The sequence below is a fragment of the Perca fluviatilis genome, chromosome 17, assembly GCF_010015445.1.
Source record: "Perca fluviatilis chromosome 17, GENO_Pfluv_1.0, whole genome shotgun sequence".
NCBI lineage: Eukaryota > Metazoa > Chordata > Actinopteri > Perciformes > Percidae > Perca > Perca fluviatilis.
The window spans coordinates 4,682,650-4,702,648 of NC_053128.1; the positions used below are offsets into that span (position 1 = coordinate 4,682,650).

General features: G+C 38.7%; 1 protein-coding gene across 1 annotated transcript in view; it reads right to left on the reverse strand.

The window, feature by feature from the left end:
• Positions 1-19,999, reverse strand: part of pkn3 (protein kinase N3) — a 54,408-nt gene that overhangs the window by 4,744 nt on the left and 29,665 nt on the right. The window contains exons 6-18 of the mRNA XM_039779799.1: positions 15,216-15,429; positions 14,420-14,602; positions 11,948-12,057; positions 10,299-10,442; positions 9,054-9,129; positions 5,135-5,294; positions 3,443-3,536; positions 3,125-3,186; positions 2,480-2,549; positions 2,118-2,209; positions 583-759; positions 437-499; positions 263-339 (exon numbers count right to left, since the gene is read on the reverse strand). Of these exons, the coding sequence (XP_039635733.1) occupies positions 263-339; positions 437-499; positions 583-759; positions 2,118-2,209; positions 2,480-2,549; positions 3,125-3,186; positions 3,443-3,536; positions 5,135-5,294; positions 9,054-9,129; positions 10,299-10,442; positions 11,948-12,057; positions 14,420-14,602; positions 15,216-15,429 (1,522 nt within the window). The remainder of the gene's footprint in view (positions 1-262; positions 340-436; positions 500-582; positions 760-2,117; positions 2,210-2,479; positions 2,550-3,124; positions 3,187-3,442; positions 3,537-5,134; positions 5,295-9,053; positions 9,130-10,298; positions 10,443-11,947; positions 12,058-14,419; positions 14,603-15,215; positions 15,430-19,999) is intronic.

Genomic DNA, 19,999 nt, shown 5'->3' on the forward strand with positions numbered 1-19,999 from the left:
AGATATCACTACAGACAAATTAAACAGTGATTAAACACACACACACCTATTTCTACACACATATGTCTACTAAACTATTTAAAAAAGTTACTTTATACCATCACAAGAATAGGTGCTCACTTTTTAAGCCTGCACACACACAAAATCCTATCATGAGATGAACACTTCTGTACCAACTATGATATGGAAATCACTGTAGACTTATTGCCATGGTAGGTAAAACATTTTCATCGCATAAGAGTTTGAAAAACAACAATCTTACCTTCTTTGCACAAGCCAAAGTCTGCTATTCTGACAAAACCATCTGCATCCATTAGCAGATTATCCAGCTTCAGATCCCTGACAGATGGACACAAATCAAATTATGCAACATGCTCCCAACATTCATCAAAGAATGAAGTAATACTGTTTTGAAAGCAGTTTGAGAAGGACTCACCTGTAAACTATTTTGTTTTGGTGTAGGAACTCCAGGCCGAGCAGCACACATGAAGAATAAAACCTTAAAACAGAGAGAAAGGGATGGATATAATAGCAACATCCTGTATTTTTGTCGGTGGACTTTACAGAGTGATGTGTGCTAACCAGGCCTGTTTCTCAGTGAAGATGCTGGTATGAATGTGTGTCATGAGGTCTCCTCCGGGGGAGTAGGCCATCACAAAGCACACGTGGTCTGCAGTCTGGAAGCAGCCGTACAAGTTCACCAAGAAAGGATGTTGTGATGTGTTGATCACTTCAAAGATCCGCTTCTCACACATGAGGCTGAACACAGACACACAAAGACATTTGTCATATTTAACTCAAAAGCATTTTGCAAACATGCCTAACTCTACGCAGCATAAATGCTGTATTATACACTTTATGTTCAGGATATTTGTAATCATTTTATGACAAAACACCTTTAAGAACTGGTTAATAATGAAAATTCTGGGCCTTTGTAACAATTAGGCATTTTTCAATACTTTAAGAACAAGAAAGCCATTTGTTGCTTTGATGCTTTGCCACCAACTTCAAGGTCAAGGTTAAGGTCAAGGTAAACTTTATTATCCACAAGTAGGAAATTCATGTGGTCACCATTACACGCTCCATCGTTCTACAGCCTACTGCATAACATTACAAACATAAATACAAAACATTAAAAGTCAGAAAAAAAAGGGCAAGACAGACAAGACAATAAAAACATTGAGGAAACATGACAAGCATGTATTTAAAAGTTGAGTGTTGATATATACAGTACAGTATGCCCATAGTTTAAAATGACTAAGAGTTTTTAACTCTATTGTTGTGCAGTCTAATTGCTGTAGGCACAAAAGAATTGCTGTAACTTGTAGTCCTAATTTTCCTTTGCAGAAGTCTGCCACTTGACCTGTTGCTTAATATGCTTCCCAATATTTTTGTTAGAGAAAAACAAGTTTCTTTTGTATTCCCTTTTGTTTATTTCATCAATATCATTTTTTACTATTTTGATTTCCTGTTCTATCCTATATTTAGGACCACACTGTCCTAATGTTCTCTTTGTAGCTTAAGTTTGAATTGTAGTTTATTTAATCTTCCCTGTCTTAATTTTTTTCATTCATGGTTCTGACAACTTTCACATGAACACAATGCTAGCTGGATTGGCAGAGTTAACAGAGCTACTTAATTATCAACGTCATGATACCAGTTATCCAGGATCACTGATTACTTAGGCTCAGTAAAACAAGGTTACCCAAAGAGAGGCAGACTAACTTCATCCTCCTTTCTGTGATATGGGCCCCTGGTGCAGTCACATACTGTATTTACATGCTTTCCATTAGGACTATGGCAGAGTAGTGGAAAGAAGATTTGACACTATAAGGGCATGGTCCTCAAGCGCAAAATTAACATTGGCAAATATTTGCCTCATGTTCACTAGCATTTCAACTTCAACTCTGGTGAACTCTGACTGCCGGAATTGCAGCCTCAACCAATGGCAAAGAAGTGTTGACCCTACCACAAAAACTAATGGACTACAAACCACAGATTTAAACTGATTTCCGTGTGCATCACATCCTGCACTGTCCACTTTTAGCAGAACTATCCCCTAACCCTAACCCGTGTCCTAAATACGTATTAAGTCAACTAGTTGTAGGATTGCTTACCTGTCGACTTCGTCGCGTGTCACAATGTCTCCTTTCTTCAGGGCTTTGATGGCATACAGTTTGCCTGACTTCTTATACTCTGCTAGCAGCACCTTTGGTACAGGAGAAAGTTTGATGCATATTAACATTCATATCTAAAAACATCTGTCTTTATTAAAGAGTACAGACAGGTGCTACAGGAAATGAGGCAAGAGAGAGATTGGGTGATAACATGCAACAAAGGTTCCTAGAGAACCTTGGACTGGGGAAGATGTGATTGCATGGTCAACCCCCAAGTTTACACCCTTTTAACCTTCATTTTTCTGGTTAAAATGCTACTATTGACATTTTTACGGGTAGAACAAGTTAGAGTAGATGCGTACCTTACCAAAGTGACCTCTTCCCAGAACTGAAATGCAGTTGAAGTCTTCCATCTGAAGTCCTGCGTCCCTGCTACATGAGAGTCAAAAGTGCACAAATATTTTGCAACTGAAGAATTCCTTACCCATTATCATTTTCTAATTGTTTTTGTGTTCTCTTCTGCACTCAAAACATGAATCAAAGAGTACTACTAAATCTACATTCTTTAAAATGGCATCCAGCTTAGCGAAGAAGAAAGAACATTTTCTAAATTCAAAATTGCTGACCAGCTACACTGTGATGTATTATCTTTATTATTATTAAGTTTTTTTTACACCAGGGAAAATGTACAAAAAACAATTATCTGAAAAAAACTACTTTCTATCTGTAGTCCCATGTTGTAACTCACATGTGCTACTGAGAGGAAGCCTTCCTTTTAGCTGCACAGTGGAGATATTTCACAGTGTATGAATTTAATATATACAGCATTTAAAATGTTTACAGTGTCTTCTGGTTAACTTAAATGTGAATTGTGAAGTTTACCAAAGTTAGAAAGGTAAATGTATATTTTAGGCAGTTTTAGCTTATAAAGAAAATATATTAAAGATTAAAAAGCATGTCAGAAACAAAAATACAGTTTTTCCACGTTCCTACTCGGTATGACTTACTGTGGGGGTGGATAAATCGAGGGATGTCGCTTGGGATTTGGGCTTTTGTTCTCACCAGGACACTGGTTTTTCAGACGATAGAGATAAACAGACATCAGTTGAATCACTCAAATGAGGAAAATTAAAACAGAATTTTCTAAAAGTAAAAAAAAATTGGAGACAAACTGAAACATAGGAATGGAACAAAACCACTGCTCTAGATTATTACCTCAGTTTTAATATTATACAAAGTCAATATTTTCTGCCATTACCCCCTTGTTTTACGGGTATTCAACTGCTCTCACTGTTCAAACATTTGAGACAGACTGACTCACTTACCAGTAGTGGAGAGTCTTCAGTGTTCTTTCTTGTGCAATGTGGAGATCTGCCAGGTTGTTCTTCATTAAAATTTAGACCAACCACAGCAGGATCTCTGAAAAACCAATAGGAAAAGTTATTTTACTGCCACTATTCTTGTTTTAGTGCCGTCTGATGACTGTGCTGGTGTATGGTTGATTTCTAAATTTCTTTGAAGTTACTGTCTCAAAAACACTTACACATGGCCACAATATAAAATACAGGTGCAGACCTGTATTTTATATTGTGGCCATGTGACCTCTTTATGAAGAACCTATCCCCAAAACAAGTAGTGGTACAAACAAACAAAATAACAAATACTAAAAGCCCTTCTGGGGTTTTGCATTTTAAGTTTTCCTCCAGCAACTAGCACCTCCTAAACCATGGTTTTAAATTCTCCTCGTATGTTTTCACTCCTAGAACCATTGTTGTATCACATTAGAGTGAATGTTATATCCACTTTCAAATTTTCTTATTTCATAGATATACTGATTTTTATGATTTCTGTATCGCAATTGATGGAAAACAATATGCTCTAGCCTTTAATAGGATTTAAGATGTACTGTAAATCTTCTAAAAAGCTGGGAAAGTGCTTTTTGGGGACTATTTTCGGTGGCAAATTAATCCATATCTGCTGCTCTAGTATGAGTATTTTGTGGGCAGCAGGACGGTGTCTGTGGGATTGACTCAAAATAAACTAGTGTACATGTTCATGATGATGAAGGAACATGTCACCCTGTGCAACGGTCTGGCTCATTGATGAGTTTTAATAGTTTTTGGACAACAATGGAGCTCAGAGAACAAATATCCTTTAATAAAGCTCATCTTTATAGCCTCACATATTTTTATTTAACAAATAGGGCTGGGTATAGACAATGACTTATTGATATGATAATATATTTTTTTAGAATCAGAATCAGAAAAGGATCTATTGCTACTAAGTAGCACTTACAAGGAATTTGCCTTGTTTGTTATATCAATTAGGTTAGGGACATTTCAGTAACAATACCAATTTTGCTTGGATACAAAAAAGATTCTCAGAGAACTTATGCTGTAAATTGGCTCTACACTAACACATTCTGACGGGTCACATATTTCGGGGTAACACCGCAAAAGCCTATGTTACAGTATCCAGCCAGGTAAAAGATAGCAGGATATTTCTTTATATAGGCCTAATTGTATTTTAATTTTATTTTAGAAATTATCTGTTGAAGTTATGGCTGATACTGGGGCAGAGCCATCACAGAAAAAAAGGAAATTAAACGAAGAACAAATAAAAGCTAAAACGGAAAGTGACAGACAACAGATGGAGACAATTACAGGATTGTAAATGACTCAAAACCCACCCCAAATTGGCCCTCAGGTATGTAATATGTCAACTATATTCATAAAGTAACTTTACAATGCGTGACGTGGTCGTAGTCAGTAGCATACATTAAATAACGTCCCCCTTCTATTTGGCGCCTGGATTTTATTCCTTTTCAGTCCTTGTTTGTTTTGGCCTACTTTATTTTTCCTACTTAAGAAAGGAAGTAATGTAAATTAGGCTAAGTTACCGCATGCAACACTTGAAATGCAATGATGCATCTGTAACGTATTCTCATATTGTAAATTATGAGCTGGTGGGAAAAACAGCCTTAAGTCACCAGGAAAAACTTAGTCACAGAGCCGTACCGTGCAGGAGAAGTGATGGATGATGGGGAGCCAGTGTTATGGACTGCTAATGGAGGGCTCATGGGCTCCATGGAGCTGCAGGGAGGCAGGATGCTCATCATCAAACGGCCCCAAGTGGCAAAGTTCATGTTCATCTGGGCAGCACGCAGGAAGTCCTTCCCTATGAGAAAGAAAAAAAAAAAAAAAAGAGATAAAATCTGAGCTATATACTGAAATACTATAATATGCAAGTAATGAGAAAAGGAAAAATATCTGTGTCTGAGTCATCTTTTTTGTTTTAATTACCATCAACGCCTTGCAATTATTAAAATGTATTCAAGTTAACTTTGCACATAATAAATAAGCAACCACCACAATCTACAAATTGTCAAATTATTATTCATGGAAACTTGGAAATGTAAATCGATTATTTAAGTTATAATGTATATAATCTTTATCATTTATTTTTGAATGTAAAATGACTTAGACTAGGTGTGGTCAAACTATGGCACACGGGCCAACCTTCGCTTTAAAATGGGCGTATAGTGTACTGCTATGCAGTGTGTGTACTGAGGACAGGGACCTGGTGTTGTGGGCGGCGGAAAGCAAGGGCAAGCTGAATTGGCAGAGCAACAACATAATGCTTTTCCTGGATTACTCCAAAGCTGCACAGATGAGGCGTTACAGGTTCAAGGAGTGTAAGAAAAAGCTTCATAAGAGAGGTGAGATTCAGAATCCTGTATCCTGCCAGACTTAAAATAGACGCCAAGGATGGAGTTAAGACATTAGAATGCCCCCGAAAGGAAATGGCATTCATAGAAAATATGGAGGGATTTGTCAGTGCAACGTGGGATCTGCTAGTATAGGGCACAGGCTGGGACCCTACTTGGACATATTTCCTTTCGTAGGACTCTGGTTAGCAATTTTTTTTTCTTTCGGTAGCAGTGCACAGGAGACGGAGCATGTGGAGTGAGAACGGATTACAGACAGAAAAGACTAACTTTAAAAGGGAGTTGGACTGTGCATTGTTCAGGTTCAGGTGCACATGGACTGGCCTGTGAGTATTTGGGATTTAGCTGTGTTAAGTCATCACCACTTAACTGATCTAACTAGAGCTCTATACGTTCCTCTACCTGGATTCATCAAGAGGAGGAAGGTTATGTCAAGTCTTAAAAAAACATGATGAGATATACTGTATGTCGATTGTGGAATCTGAAATATTGTGTGGAGGATGGATAGGATATGTGTTCCACAGTGTGGGGTCTAGCAGGAGTAGAGGGATCATTACACTGATTAGCAAGCACCTGCATTTTAAATTAATTAAACAAATTAAGGATAATTCTGGAAGAGTTGTTATAGTTCTGGCTGAAATACAAGGGCAAGAACTAATTCTGCATAACATATGCACATAATGTATTTATTTTTGTCTAATGCATTTTTTTATAGATTTGGAATAGAACTTACAAGCTGTAGGGAACCACCATATTGTAGAGACTAGAGCCTATCTCACATTACAGAGGATTTGGAAGATTTTAGGATTGGTTGATATCTGGAGAATTTTTAACCCAGCTGGGAGAGACTATACATTTCTTTCGTCAGTGCATAATACATATTCTAGGCAAGACTGTTTTTTGAATGTCCAAATTATTGGCTCCCTCTGCTATAGGATGTGTGACAGGAAATATCATAATCTCTGATCATGCGTGGGCATGCCTATACCTGCTGTCTCAAAGTGAGAGAAGGTGCTCTTATTCTGTAGGTTCTGTAGGTAACTCCTCTCTTACAGGAGCCAGAAAATATAGAATGGCTTCGGTAAAAGAGACCTAGTAAAAAGATTACTTGGCGATCAATTGATGCTCAGGGGTGACATTGGAGGCCTTAAAGGCTGTGATCAGGGGGCACATTATACAACATGCTTCATTTTCGTAAGAGGAATAGTGCTAGAGCACTGTTAGAATTAGCAAGTAAAAAACACGCTGAAACAGAGATTAAGCGAAGAATGTCACAGGATGGCCTGAGAAACCGGACTCAATTTAAATACCGATATAATATAATTCTATCTCGGAAAGTTGGTTTTAATTTATTCAGGGCAAGCCAAATTATTTTGAATCAGGAGACAAAGCAGGAACATTTCTCGCTAGATACATAAAACAGAGGGAATTGGCTTCCACTATTTCTGTTTTTACAGCAATTGTAAATATCAACACGATTTTTTAAGAATTTTACACTGTTCTCTATAGGTCATTATCTATCGCTACTGGTAAAGAAATGTGTTCCTTCATAGAGCCACTAAGGCTTCCCAAACTGACAGAAGATCAAAGAGAACTCCTTGATGCGGATTTGACTATAGAGGAAATTAAAGAGGTAGTGGGGGCCCTGCCTGTGGGTAAGGCCCCTGGGCCCGATGGCTTAACAGCAGAATTTTTTTAAAGTTGTGCAACTGCTCCACTTCTGTTAAAGGTGAGGCACTAGAGAAGGGCACACTGCGACCAACATTTAGGCAGGCTTTGACAACTTTGGAAGGAGTTAAGAAAGGTAAAGACCCAAGAGACTTTAAGAATTACTGCCCAATTTCCCTAATGCAGTTAGACGTTATGGATTACTTAAATGGATTAAATAAGGTTATTACTTCTCTAATTCATCCTGATCAGGTGGATTTATTCGCGGGCGTAGCTCGTCAGACAATATCAGGCGTCTCATTAATATTCCAAGGTCTGTAGCTAATAGACAATCCACAATAGCTACTATTTCCCTCAATGCCAAAAAAGGCATTTGATATGGTTAAATGGAAATATATCTTCAAAATTTTGGACATGTATGGGTTTGGCAGCATTTTTATAAAGTGGATTAAGGTGCTGTATAAGCACCCAGAGGCTGTGGTGCAAACTAACGGGTTCATTTAGTTAGTTTGATTTTACAATAGACACACCGTACAGAGTTTTCGTTTTTTTTTGCAGCATAAAATGATTCCAAACTTTCTATAGCAGGGCGTCAATGCTACATCAGTAGATCTCAGTAGAAATCATCCAGTGTACTCCTCCGTTCCACGGAACGAACCTGACAAGGTAACATTATAGCTTCCTGTCCTTGTACACCGCGCTGTTTTACACAACTACAGCATGCTACTCGCAAATAGCGATGTTTTACAAACAAGCTAAAACAAAAGCTGTCATTTTGTAGTCTAATCTTTTATTAGTTTGCTATGAATCTTGAAATTTTGACAAATTCTTGTAAACTTAGCCGCTGCCAGAGACAAACCAGCCCCTCCCCGCTGGAGCAGTGAATCCTCATGGCTACTTGATATGCACGTGAAAAAGATTTACATTTGAGCCACCCAAAATGTTCTTTTGCAAACAGAATAAGGGGCTTTGTGGCCAATGCGGTCAGTGCTTAAAAATATTAGCATCTATCCATGTTATATTATGCAATTTAGGGAATAAAAAGGTTGCTTTCTCTAAAAAGGAAACCTCTCTTTTGTATATTTACTATTGCTGTTTACAATAAAGCAAAAGTATTTCTTATCCGATTACTCGATTAATCAATGGAATAATCGGTAAAATACTCAATTACTAAAATAATCGATAGCTGCAGCCCTAATACACGTTTATTTGGTTAATGGTTTATTGTTTATTTTTGTTATTATTTTGTTGTATGGTCACTAATATTGTAATTAGTGTGTTATTTTGATAGAAAATGAATTGTCTATGGCACATGGGTTTGAAACCCACAACTGGTTGAAAAGTACACATTTACTATTGTTTGGCCACCCCTGGCTTAGAGCCATTTTATTGATGATGAGATTGATTCCCCAATTGATTCGATTTACGATTCGATTCATTATTGATCAAAAAATAAATAAATAACATCTGAAGAAATAACCGATGCAATGCAATATAAATGAATGTTACTTTATAAATGTTACTATATAAATGAATGTTACCTTTTTCTTTAGGGAAAATTCTCCTCTGCCTCTGGAGTTTGGAACGCCGCTCAATGACAGGATTGATAAATTTAACCTAGAAATGAACAGAAGAGCTAATTATGATTCATGTATAGGACTGATGCAAGCATTGGTAATTGATCCCCTGCTGCTGCTTCAATAATAGAAAACAAATAAAAACATTTTTATAAGATTAGAACTTTTCATTTTTATCGTGTATCAATAATAATATTAGTAGCTAACCCAGTAGCACACCCAATTTATGTTAGGACAGCAAACACCCTGAGCGTCAGAACAGTGCCGCTCCACGGCAACAGACTTTCGTTATCACAGACCACACACCCACAGCAGGGAGCAGTAACTGCCTAAAAAATGCGTTAATGAGGGCTATTTTGCTTTTGTTTATACGATTGTTGCATTTAACAGATTTGCTTATTAGACTGAAAGAGTTAAGAGAGCTTGTGCAACGTAGCAAACTCGCTGGTCACAAGGGGTGAACGTAACGACACTGATGCTATGCACTAACATTAGTAGTAACATAGTTTTAATAAAGTAGGGTAGGGGATATTAAGGATGACTCCAGCACCTGAGTAGCTAGCCTGGTAGAGAGTGTGACACAGAGGCTCAGTGTTCGCCGAAGCGGCCACAGGTTCGGTTCTGACTTGCAGCCCTTTGGTGCATGGCATTCCCTCTCCCTCTCTCTCCCCATCTCTCTCTCCCCCCCCCCTTTCATGTCTAAGCTGTCCTATCAAATAAAGGCCTAAAATGCCACACAAAAATAAAATAAATAAAAGGATGACTTTGTCATTGAACCATGAAATCCTGGACACAAAAATGGTGAGAAACAGTTTAACGGTCTAACTCCACAATTCAGTACTACACAGTTTACAGGGTGGCTTGTGGCTCGAGATAGAATGGTCGACCCTTAACCACAAGATTGGCGGTTCAATCCCAGGCTCCTCCAGCCACATGTCAAAGTGTCCCTGAGCAAGACACTGAACCCCAAGTTGCTCCCCGGATGCAGTATGTATAGTTGTCCACTGCTCCTAATACTTAGGTTAAATGCAGTAATTAAATGTACTTTATTTATTTTTAATTAAGTTTTGTCTCACTAATATCTAACATATATAAGGTTTTAAAGTTTAAAAAATATATATATATTTTTTAAGTGTAGTTGGTTATAAAGACATGATGATGTCACAGGAGGAAATAAACTGTCTGCATGCAAGATATGAAAGTCAAAACCTCAATGAAGAGGATGCCCTGAGGTTCCAGCTGGAGACACATGCCATGTCGGTGGTTATCTAAGAAATCCTCCAGCCGCAGGAACTTCACCCCACTTAAGGCTCGCCAGTCTCTCCAATACACAGCAATTTCCAGCTCCCTGGACTAGATCAACACACACACACACACACACACACACACACACACACACACACACACACACACACACACACACACACACACACACACACACACACACAATATTCATAGATGTTTATAAACTCATTTAATTAATTCTTTTTTTTTTCTTTTCAAAAGACTGGATTTTTACATTTGGTGGAGCAGCATGACTTTAACTTTTGAATTCAACAATGAGGTAACAGACAGTTGATGGCATTTAACTCACTGCCAACTAATTAATGTTGTAAGATCTCTTCATTGACACAAAAAATGATATACTCTTACTGTTTTGGAAACAGTCTTTTTTTGAGAGAGAGTAACTCATATTCATCTTTAAATCAGGTTGTGTAGTACTCCCAATGACTAGTAAACTGACCTGTAGGTGTGAAATTAGTGACTTCTGCTTTACAATTGAGAATGAGAGCTGGGATTACATGTTCAATGCAATACTAAAACCCAAGTATTAAGCAGGGATGCTGGGCGTGCAGTGGTCAAACCAGATTAGAGCAAATGTCAGAGGATTAGCAGTGGGATTATTATGAGAGAGTAGGAGGTTGACAGAGTATCAAAGACATACTTGGCCATTATGACTTACTGAGGGACAAGATGTCAGGGATCTGTTATTGTTCTCGGGCTGTTAACAGATGTTCACCATTAGGATAGATTGAGATTCGAATTTTCAAGCGATTCCACAGTCGCAGACAAATTTCCAATATCAGAATGAAATCATGTGAGTCTTGCTAAAGTTGGGGTGGGCTTCCATCGTCTCAAGCAGTCTTAAGTTAGCCTTTTGCCCGTCTTAATGTAAAAAAAAAACGGGTTTGATATTATCGCATGTTTTAAGTCTTGATTTCTGAAGTTATATCAAAATCTTGCAAACTGTGACCCTGCAAGATGCCCAGTCTTTGCAAAATCTTGTAGTATGTGACTTAAAACTCAGTGACATTATGACGTCATGGACACTATGATGAGATTGACTTTAGATGTAAGATGGATGTCTATAGATGTGAGATGGTATCAGCCTTTAGTCTTTTTATAGTCTTCTAGTGTATGGTAGGCATAATGTGAACAAAAATCTTTGAAATTGGTCCAGTATTGAGCGAGAACGCTGTAAATGGAAATAGTAGGGCAATAGATGCATCGTCAATTTTTGTCCACTAAAAGTGCTTTTATTTTTGCCACTGACAGGCTCAGATTGATAACTAAAATTAGTCTTTTATTCTTAAATTCTCTCCAGACAACAAGATGTTACCCTTTGTCTGTGATAACATCAAATACAGTAACAGATAAAGTGTCATTAGAAACATATGCCTGGAGAGAGGGATATTTGATCAACACTTTTCTTCAGTTTAAATGCTCTTCAGAAATGAATTTATTGTAACACTGTTTTATCACAGTTAATAGACAGTAACTCAGTAAAAGATTATGTTTTATGTCATACTAAAAACAGGTTAGTGTTCTAGCTGCTTGTTGAAGTGAAAGCCACTGACCCGTTCCAGTTCAATGCTGAAGCTCTGGCCCCAGGCCTCTTTGCCCAGCTGTCTCCAGTGTGTGCGCCCCACTATCCTGTTGTCCACCTTCAGCACAGCACTTATCTCCGCTGAGAGTGGACACAAACACAGAGAAACAAACTGATACAGGCCCTAACAACTAAAGACCAATAAAGGTTGTAACAGTCCGTGTGGATATTTTAAATAGAGAAAAATACAATGTCAGCTCCCATTCAAAGCATGGAAAATTCTGAACGCAGAAATTATATTTTTCAGGCTGTCAAATGTCTTAAAGGCCTTATGAAACGGTGGTCAGAGCGCTATTTGTTTCTGCATATTTACGTATTTCCGTTAAAAACACAAAGCTTGTCTCGGATATTGATTGCTTTTTACCAACTAACTGATGGGAAAAACAATCTTTGACAATGAGTCCATTATTATGCAAGTATTTTTAATGGAGTCTGGTACCAAATTATGTTATAATAAGATGAGTTTGTAAGGTTGGTTTTGTGATTATGCAAGATAGAAGACATATGTTGTTATAACAAGAACTATCTAGTAATAACAAGAAAATATGTCATAATGACACAAAAATATGAAGAAAAGGATCTTTTAAAAAACAAGAAAAACATAATTAATAATGAAAAACTGAGCAAAATAGTTTTTTGTCATGGTGGGGCATCCATACAATGCCATAAATAAGGTGCAGTCACACATACAGTACGCTAATTTAACATCAGCAATTATTCACCTCTAATTTACTTCCATTCTGTGCGAGGGAAGGGACGAGAGAAAACGTTCGCTTCCGGACTTCAACTTTGGTGAACTTTAACTGAGGAAATCGCAGCCTCAACCAATAGCAAATGTGTGTGGTTGACTGGGTTGACCCCACTTGGCTGTAGTTTTTTTTAAGTTAGCCAAGACGGAGGAGACTTATTGTTGGCGAGTCTAACTAGCCGTTATCGCTTCGGCAGGCAATGATTACTCACCTGCATTCACTTATGTGCAACTGCAGCTTTAAAGGGTAACTACCGTTTTTTTCAACCTGGACTCTATGTTCCTATGTTTTTGTGTCTAAGTGACTGATGGGAACAACAATCTTTGACATTGGTCCAGTATTAAGTGAGATCGCTGCAGTCAGCAGCGACGAAACAAGCTACAGTGTAAGTTAATAGGGCAAATGTGCAGCTTGTATTTACCTTCGCAAAAGTGCTCGTATTGCCACTGTCAACATTATGGAAAGGATTTATAAGGAGGTCGACCTTTCTATTAAAGAGTAAGATCCTTTTTTCTTTTTTTTTTAATGCGAAATTGCGTTTGCTAAACCCACCAGACTCCATGTAAATAAACAGTAATTTTAGCATCATAAAATACACTTCATTGAAAGTTGACAGAAACAAAAGCCATTTTGGGTCGTCTTTCCACTTTTCCAACCATCACACCTCTAGTTTTGGTTGAAATAAACACATAGTTTACCTTTTAACATGTGAAAATATGTTGCTAAAAGTATTGTTTTTTTTAAATGGAGTCTGGTGGGTTTAGCGCTAGTGACTTCAGAGCTGTTTCTGGTTAAACAGAAAGGTACAGAATAATAATCTAAGCCTTTCAGTGACAAAATAAAACACTTTTAGTGGACGATGCACATTTGCCCAGTAGGGTTACATTGCAGCCCGGTCTGGTTGCCGGTTACAGCGTTCACACTTAATACTGGACCAATTTCAAAGATTGTTGTTCCTATCAGTCACTTACACAATAACACAGAAAAATAGGGTCCAGGTTGAAAAAATGGTAGTTACCCTTTAAGCTTCAGGAGCAGCTGCGTTATCCATCTGGACCTTTTTTCACTGGGTTTTGGCTCTCAGGTCACTTCGGCACTGCCCTAAACTTCTGATGGGTAGAGCTTTCAGGGGCTGTATGTAGCCTGAGAGAAAGTTCTGCGGACACTAATCCTAAAACTACTCAACCTCTTCTTCATGTTTTTGGGGTGTATTTTGGGGTATAAATGCAATATTGTAATGATGAGATGCTACAAAACATGAGTCAAAGCTAAGACTGCAAAGGACAGTGTTACTGATCTTTTTTATTTTCTATATGTGTCATTTGTGGTTTAAGATATAAATACTGCATTATTTCAGTTTCCGTTTTCCATCAATGAAATTTATTATAAAGTTAGGGTTAATGCATTAATAACAGTAGTTTAGGCCACATGTCTGTCTGTATGTATGCCCTCTTTTTTATACGAGCTACCCAGGGATGCAAAAAGAATTTCAGCACTGGCTGACAATAAAGTTATATCATATCGTATTTCTAATTCTCGAGAATTATTTTCTAATTCTCTGCAAGAAACTCAACAAACACAAACCATGAATAGGCTAACAGCAGACAAATTACACTGAATACATAGCTGCATGATTTAAATAAAGGGAAGTAAATTAGCCAAACAAAAAAGAGTTAGTTGGAGTGTTGACTTACATGAGAGGTCCTCAGCCTTGGTCGCCTTGCCATTAGCACTGCGTCCTGATAGGCCGGTTCTCACCTTCACAGACTTTCCATCTGAGATGCTTACAGGGCTGGCTGAGACACTGGTCACATGACCACGGCCTGGAACGGATTCCATCAGGTCTTGGCAGCCCATTAAACATACCTCCAACCGACCTAAGGAAAGGCAATTCAGTTATCAATTCAGTTTTGAGAAAACGCTATTTTAACTTTAATGGAAAACTTAATGGGAATTAGTTTACTTGATGAACAAAATGTAAATGTTCTAGAGATCACAAAACAATGAGGTCAGATGGGAAGTTATTCAGAGGTACTGAGATCTCTTACATATGTAAAAGTACCAGTAACAATGTAAAAACACTCTGTTACACATTAATGGGAGAAGGAAAAAGAACACAAAGCTATTATACACCAATCGGTTTTCAGTTTTTTTACTTTTCTCTAAACTACTGGCCAACAAAGTTATTTAAATGAAGCAGAGAAGTTTAAAGGAGAAATGTCTCCGTGTTGGAACTGCTGTAACATCTGAAACAAGAGAAGGGGCCTAATCCACAGGCTGCCTCTTTGTTAGGGGCCACAACCCCAAAACGTCTGGGAACCACTGGTTGAACCTTTAACAATGGATTGTAAAAGTATAAAGTAATATAAAATTGTGAATTGTAACTCAAGTACAGTATTTAAGTACTTGAAAGTAAATGCACTTTGTTACCTTCCACCACCAAGTTATAAGAAATTGAATGAATATATATTGAAATATATTAATAGCAACCTGTTAGACTGGCAGGTTTGAACAAGAAGGAAGAAGAGGACGGATCGTTGGATTGCTTCTTCGGTAGCCCATAGGAAGGCGAGGTTCCCAACATTAGTTCCTCCTTAATGGCACCATGCTTGGGATGGTCCTGAGGCAGCTCACTTAAACGTCTCTCCAGGGAGAGGCGTAACAAATCCACCTTCTGAGAGGACTCTTGCATTCGGGTCTGGGCCTGAGGGACACAGAACACTCTTAAGAGTCAAGCCTGAAAAAAGATTTTTATCCGGGGTATTATGCCTTTATTAGGTTGCGACAGTAAGGAAACATGGAGGGAGGGGTGAAGCGAGAGAGAGAGAGAGAGAGAGAGAGAGAGAGAGAGAGAGGAGTAAGACATGAAACAAAGGTCACCAGCCAGAGTCAAACCTGTCAGAAAAAATATGGAGGGAGTCTTATAATAGATCATTTCAAGTTAGTAAATTTCAAAGTTATATAATTTGAAACACAGAGCTTATATCACTCCCTTCAGATTTATAAAAATGGACAAAAGCTCCCCTGATCTCTGCTCACTTTATATGGGTTATATATGGGTCTTTCATGACAGAAGTGTTTAATTCAATATCAGTAATTATAAATATAAAGCTATATATCACCATTTCCCTTTGTTTGTTTGCTGTGTTCTAGGGCTGCATTTAATTATTTTAACTGGTTGCCTGATAACTGGTTTAAAATATTTTGGGTAGAATAGCACGGCGGTTTACCAGCTTTGACTGTGGTTCACTTTTTGCTGCTTCCAACGTTACATGATTGCTGGGTATACCAAGCAAACTTGTCTTTACTTTTTCTGGAGCACAAGCGGCAGAAACATTGCAACTTATGTTAAAAAAGGTTTTAAAAAAAAAAAAAAAAAAAAAAAAAAAAAAGGCGCTACCATAACACTGGCTTTTCTGTGTCTACCCTTCACAATAAAAGCCCAGCTTAAATTCTCTCAGAGCATTTTGCTAAGGAAACTAAATAAAAAGCCATTTGCCAACACTAAATATCAAACAAAAGCCTAGGGCTGGGCATCGTTCAAAATCTTTTGATCCGGTGCCAATTTCGATACCTCAGTTTCGATGCCGGTTCCTTAACGATACTTTTTTTTTCTCATTTAAATTTTTATTGAATTCTTAATAGCAGAGTATATAAGTACAGGGTTGGTCATACATTTCAGAATCTTGGCATAAACATACAACATGTCAACGAAGGAAAAATAAAACTCGAAAAATAAATTAAGAAATATAGCTATTATGCTTTCTTAGGTTGAGTTTTCATTAGCCCTTGTGTAGGTCCAAAAAAGATCCCAAGAGGTCATCCCATCCTCCTTGTTAGCCGACAGTTTGTGAAGCATAGACTCATAAGATGCTGTCTCCACCATTGCATTAGTCCAGTCTTTCAGATTAGGAGATACAGTAGTTTTCCAGTGTCTTAAAATAACTCTAGAAGCTGTGACCAAGCCCACCATAATGACTGAAAAAGTTCTTTTGGATATATTCTGTATTTGTGATCTGTCCCCTAGTAAACATACGGCAGGAGTCAGGGGAATCACTGAACCTGAGCAGTTACTCAGGAAGTCCACAACTTTGACCCAAAATTGACTCACTAATGCACGTTCCCATACACAGTGAAGAAAAGTTCCTACCTCTGTTTTACACTTCCAACACATATTATCATTCATCAATTTCATTCTATGTAATCTCACAGGGGTATGAGAATATCTATGCATGATCTTATATTGTGTGAACTTCCCTCTTGCTTCCCTTACATACTTTCCACAGTCTAATATAATTTTCTGAACAATTACCAATTCGGGATTTTACACAGTGCCTTATTTGCAAGTATTTCCAAAAATGTTGTTTGCCTTCGAGTTTAAATTGAGGCGATAATTCCTCATGAGACATGAATTGTCCATTTTTGTACAGGTCTCCTATAGTACATACACCACTTGAACGCCACTGCCTCCAATACACTGACATTTTACAAATATGTATGGCAGGATTAAACCACAATGAAGCATATATCTGTACATATTGCGACAACTTATACATTTTGTGTAACAATACTTTAATACATTTTAAAATCCATTTCATCATCAACAAAAATCCATTAAACACAAAACTTTTATTTTCCACCTTAATTGTGAATCGAAACCATTCTCAAAATTAAAAGATTCTGGTAACACTGCTCACTCAGAGTAACATTAATAAAACTTTTGGATAGGGGTGTGCCAGTCAGATACTCAGGATTGGTATCAATCCGAACTTGGCCAAAATTAACAAAAAAAAGAGAAACCTTTTTGCCACAACATGAACATATTATAAAAAATAAATAAACAAATGACATTGTGTACAGACTAATACTGAACTAACTAAAATGCAAAGGAATGTAAACACAAATACTTTTTAGTGCAAACTGCATAATGACACAAACCTTTAACAATAAACTTGGTGACTGCCCGGTTGTTAACATTGAACTAATGGAGAACTAACTTAAGTGCAAAGGAATGTAATTGAATTGCCTTGGTGCTGAAAGATGCTGTAGAAATAAAGTTGCCTTGCCTTATAACCTCAGCCTGTCTGCTTGTCTCAGAGGAAGTGTAAAACAACAGCACCGCGACCGCTTTGGCTGCCCGACCAACGTCTGTCACTCTACCTTTTAGCCTTTAGTTTTTGTTTGTTAATTTGCTTTTTTCCTGTGATGGACCTGCCCCAGAATCAGCCATAACTACAACAGATAATTTCTAAAATAAAATTAAAATACAATAAATCTCCTGCCACCTTTTACCGGATACTCAAACACAGGCTTTTCTGTGACTCATCAGAATGTTTGACTGTAGCCCACATTCTGACTGTAGACCAAGAACATTTCTCTTTGTTTCATGAAATAAAAGTAAATTTAGGTTTTGCTGTCGGCTTCCCAACTCATTTAAAGGTCCCATGACATGGTGCTCTTTGGATGCTTTTCTATTGACTTTAGCGGTCCCCTAATACTAGATCTGAAGTCTCTTTCCCGAAATTCAGCCTTGGTGCAGAATTACAGCCACTAGAGCCAGTCCCACAATGAGCTTTCCTTAGGATGTGCCATTTCTGTGTCTGTAGCTATTGAGGAGGAGAGAGGGAGGGGAAAGGTGGAGGGTGGGGGTGTGGCCTTGACCAACTGCCACTTTACTCATTTGAAAGCCATGATGTCTCTCTCTCATGGGTTGGCCAAATTCTCTGGGCAGGCAAAGCAGAGAAAGGGGAGGTAACCTTGCTTGTTATGACCTCATAACAAGCAAGATTCCAGAACGGCCCATCTGAGCTTTCATTTTCTCAAAGCCAGAGCAGGATACCCAGGGCTCGGTTTACACCTATCACCATTTCTAGCCAATTGGGGACCATAGGCAGGCTGGGAGAACACATATTAATGTTAAAAAACCTCAAAGTGAAATTTTCATGCCATGGGACCTTTAAAAAAAAAAAAAATAAAAAAAAATAAAAAGAGAATAAGAGATTTGTGTCTTGGGCGAGAGCGAGAGACAGAGACAGAGAGAGAGAGAAAGAGAGAGAGAGAGAGAGGCAGTGCTGTGAATGAGAAATAAAACCTTAGTTCTCAGAAGTTAGGCCCTAAAGCACAGTAAGACAACATCTCAAGTGTTTTTAGATGAAACGGGCAGACACACTGAACTTGCAAGCTGCATAGTGTATTTATCCCTGCGACCAACAGTAGCCCTCATCCTGTCATGTTGCTTTATACATCAGCGGACTAATTTGCCTAATCCTCATGTTTTAGCCCACAGTGTAAAGAGACACTGGGCTGAAGGAACCTTCAAGTTTTAAAAATAGTTCTGGGGACCTAAAATATCCCAGAACTGTTTGGAGTGAGATTACATGCGTTAGCCATCCCAATATTTGCCACAGTGGACCCTCTACCCACCGTCTCCTGTGTGCGCTCTTCCACTGTCTCCTGTGTGCTCTCTTCCACTGTCTCCTGTGTGCTCTCTTCCACCGTCTCCTGTGTGCTCTCTTCCACCGTCTCCTGTGTGCTCTCTTCCACCGTCTCCTGTGTGCTCTCTTCCACCGTCTCCTGTGTGCACTCTTCCACTGTCTCCTGTGTGCTCTCTTCCACCGTCTCCTGTGTGCGCTCTTCCACCGTCTCCTGTGTGCTTTCCCGTCTCTTCCTGTGTGCTCTCTTCCACTGTCTCCTGTGTGCTCTCTTCCACCGTCTCCTGTGTGCTCTTTTCCACCGTCTCCTGTGTGCTCTCTTCCACCGTCTCCTGTGTGCTCTCTTCCACCGTCTCCTGTGTGCTCTCTTCCACTGTCTCCTGTATGCACTCTTCCACTGTCTCCTGTGTGCACTCTTCCACCGTCTCCTGTGTGCTCTCTTCCACCGTCTCCTGTGTGCTCTCTTCCACTGTCTCCTGTATGCACTCTTCCACTGTCTCCTGTGTGCTCTCTTCCACTGTCTCCTGTATGCACTCTTCCACTGTCTCCTGTGTGCTCTCTTCCACCGTCTCCTGTGTGCTCTCTTCCACTGTCTCCTGTGTGCTCTCTTCCACCGTCTCCTGTGTGCTCTCTTCCACTGTCTCCTGTATGCACTCTTCCACTGTCTCCTGTATGCACTCTTCCACTGTCTCCTGTATGCTCTCTTCTACTGTCTCCTGTGTGCTCTCTTCCACTGTCTCCTGTATGCTCTCTTCCACGACAAACGCCGTGCTTGAGCTATGTTACTGGTTACACGGTGTTCGTCGTTCGACTGATAATGACTGTTTTCCCAAGATGGCACCT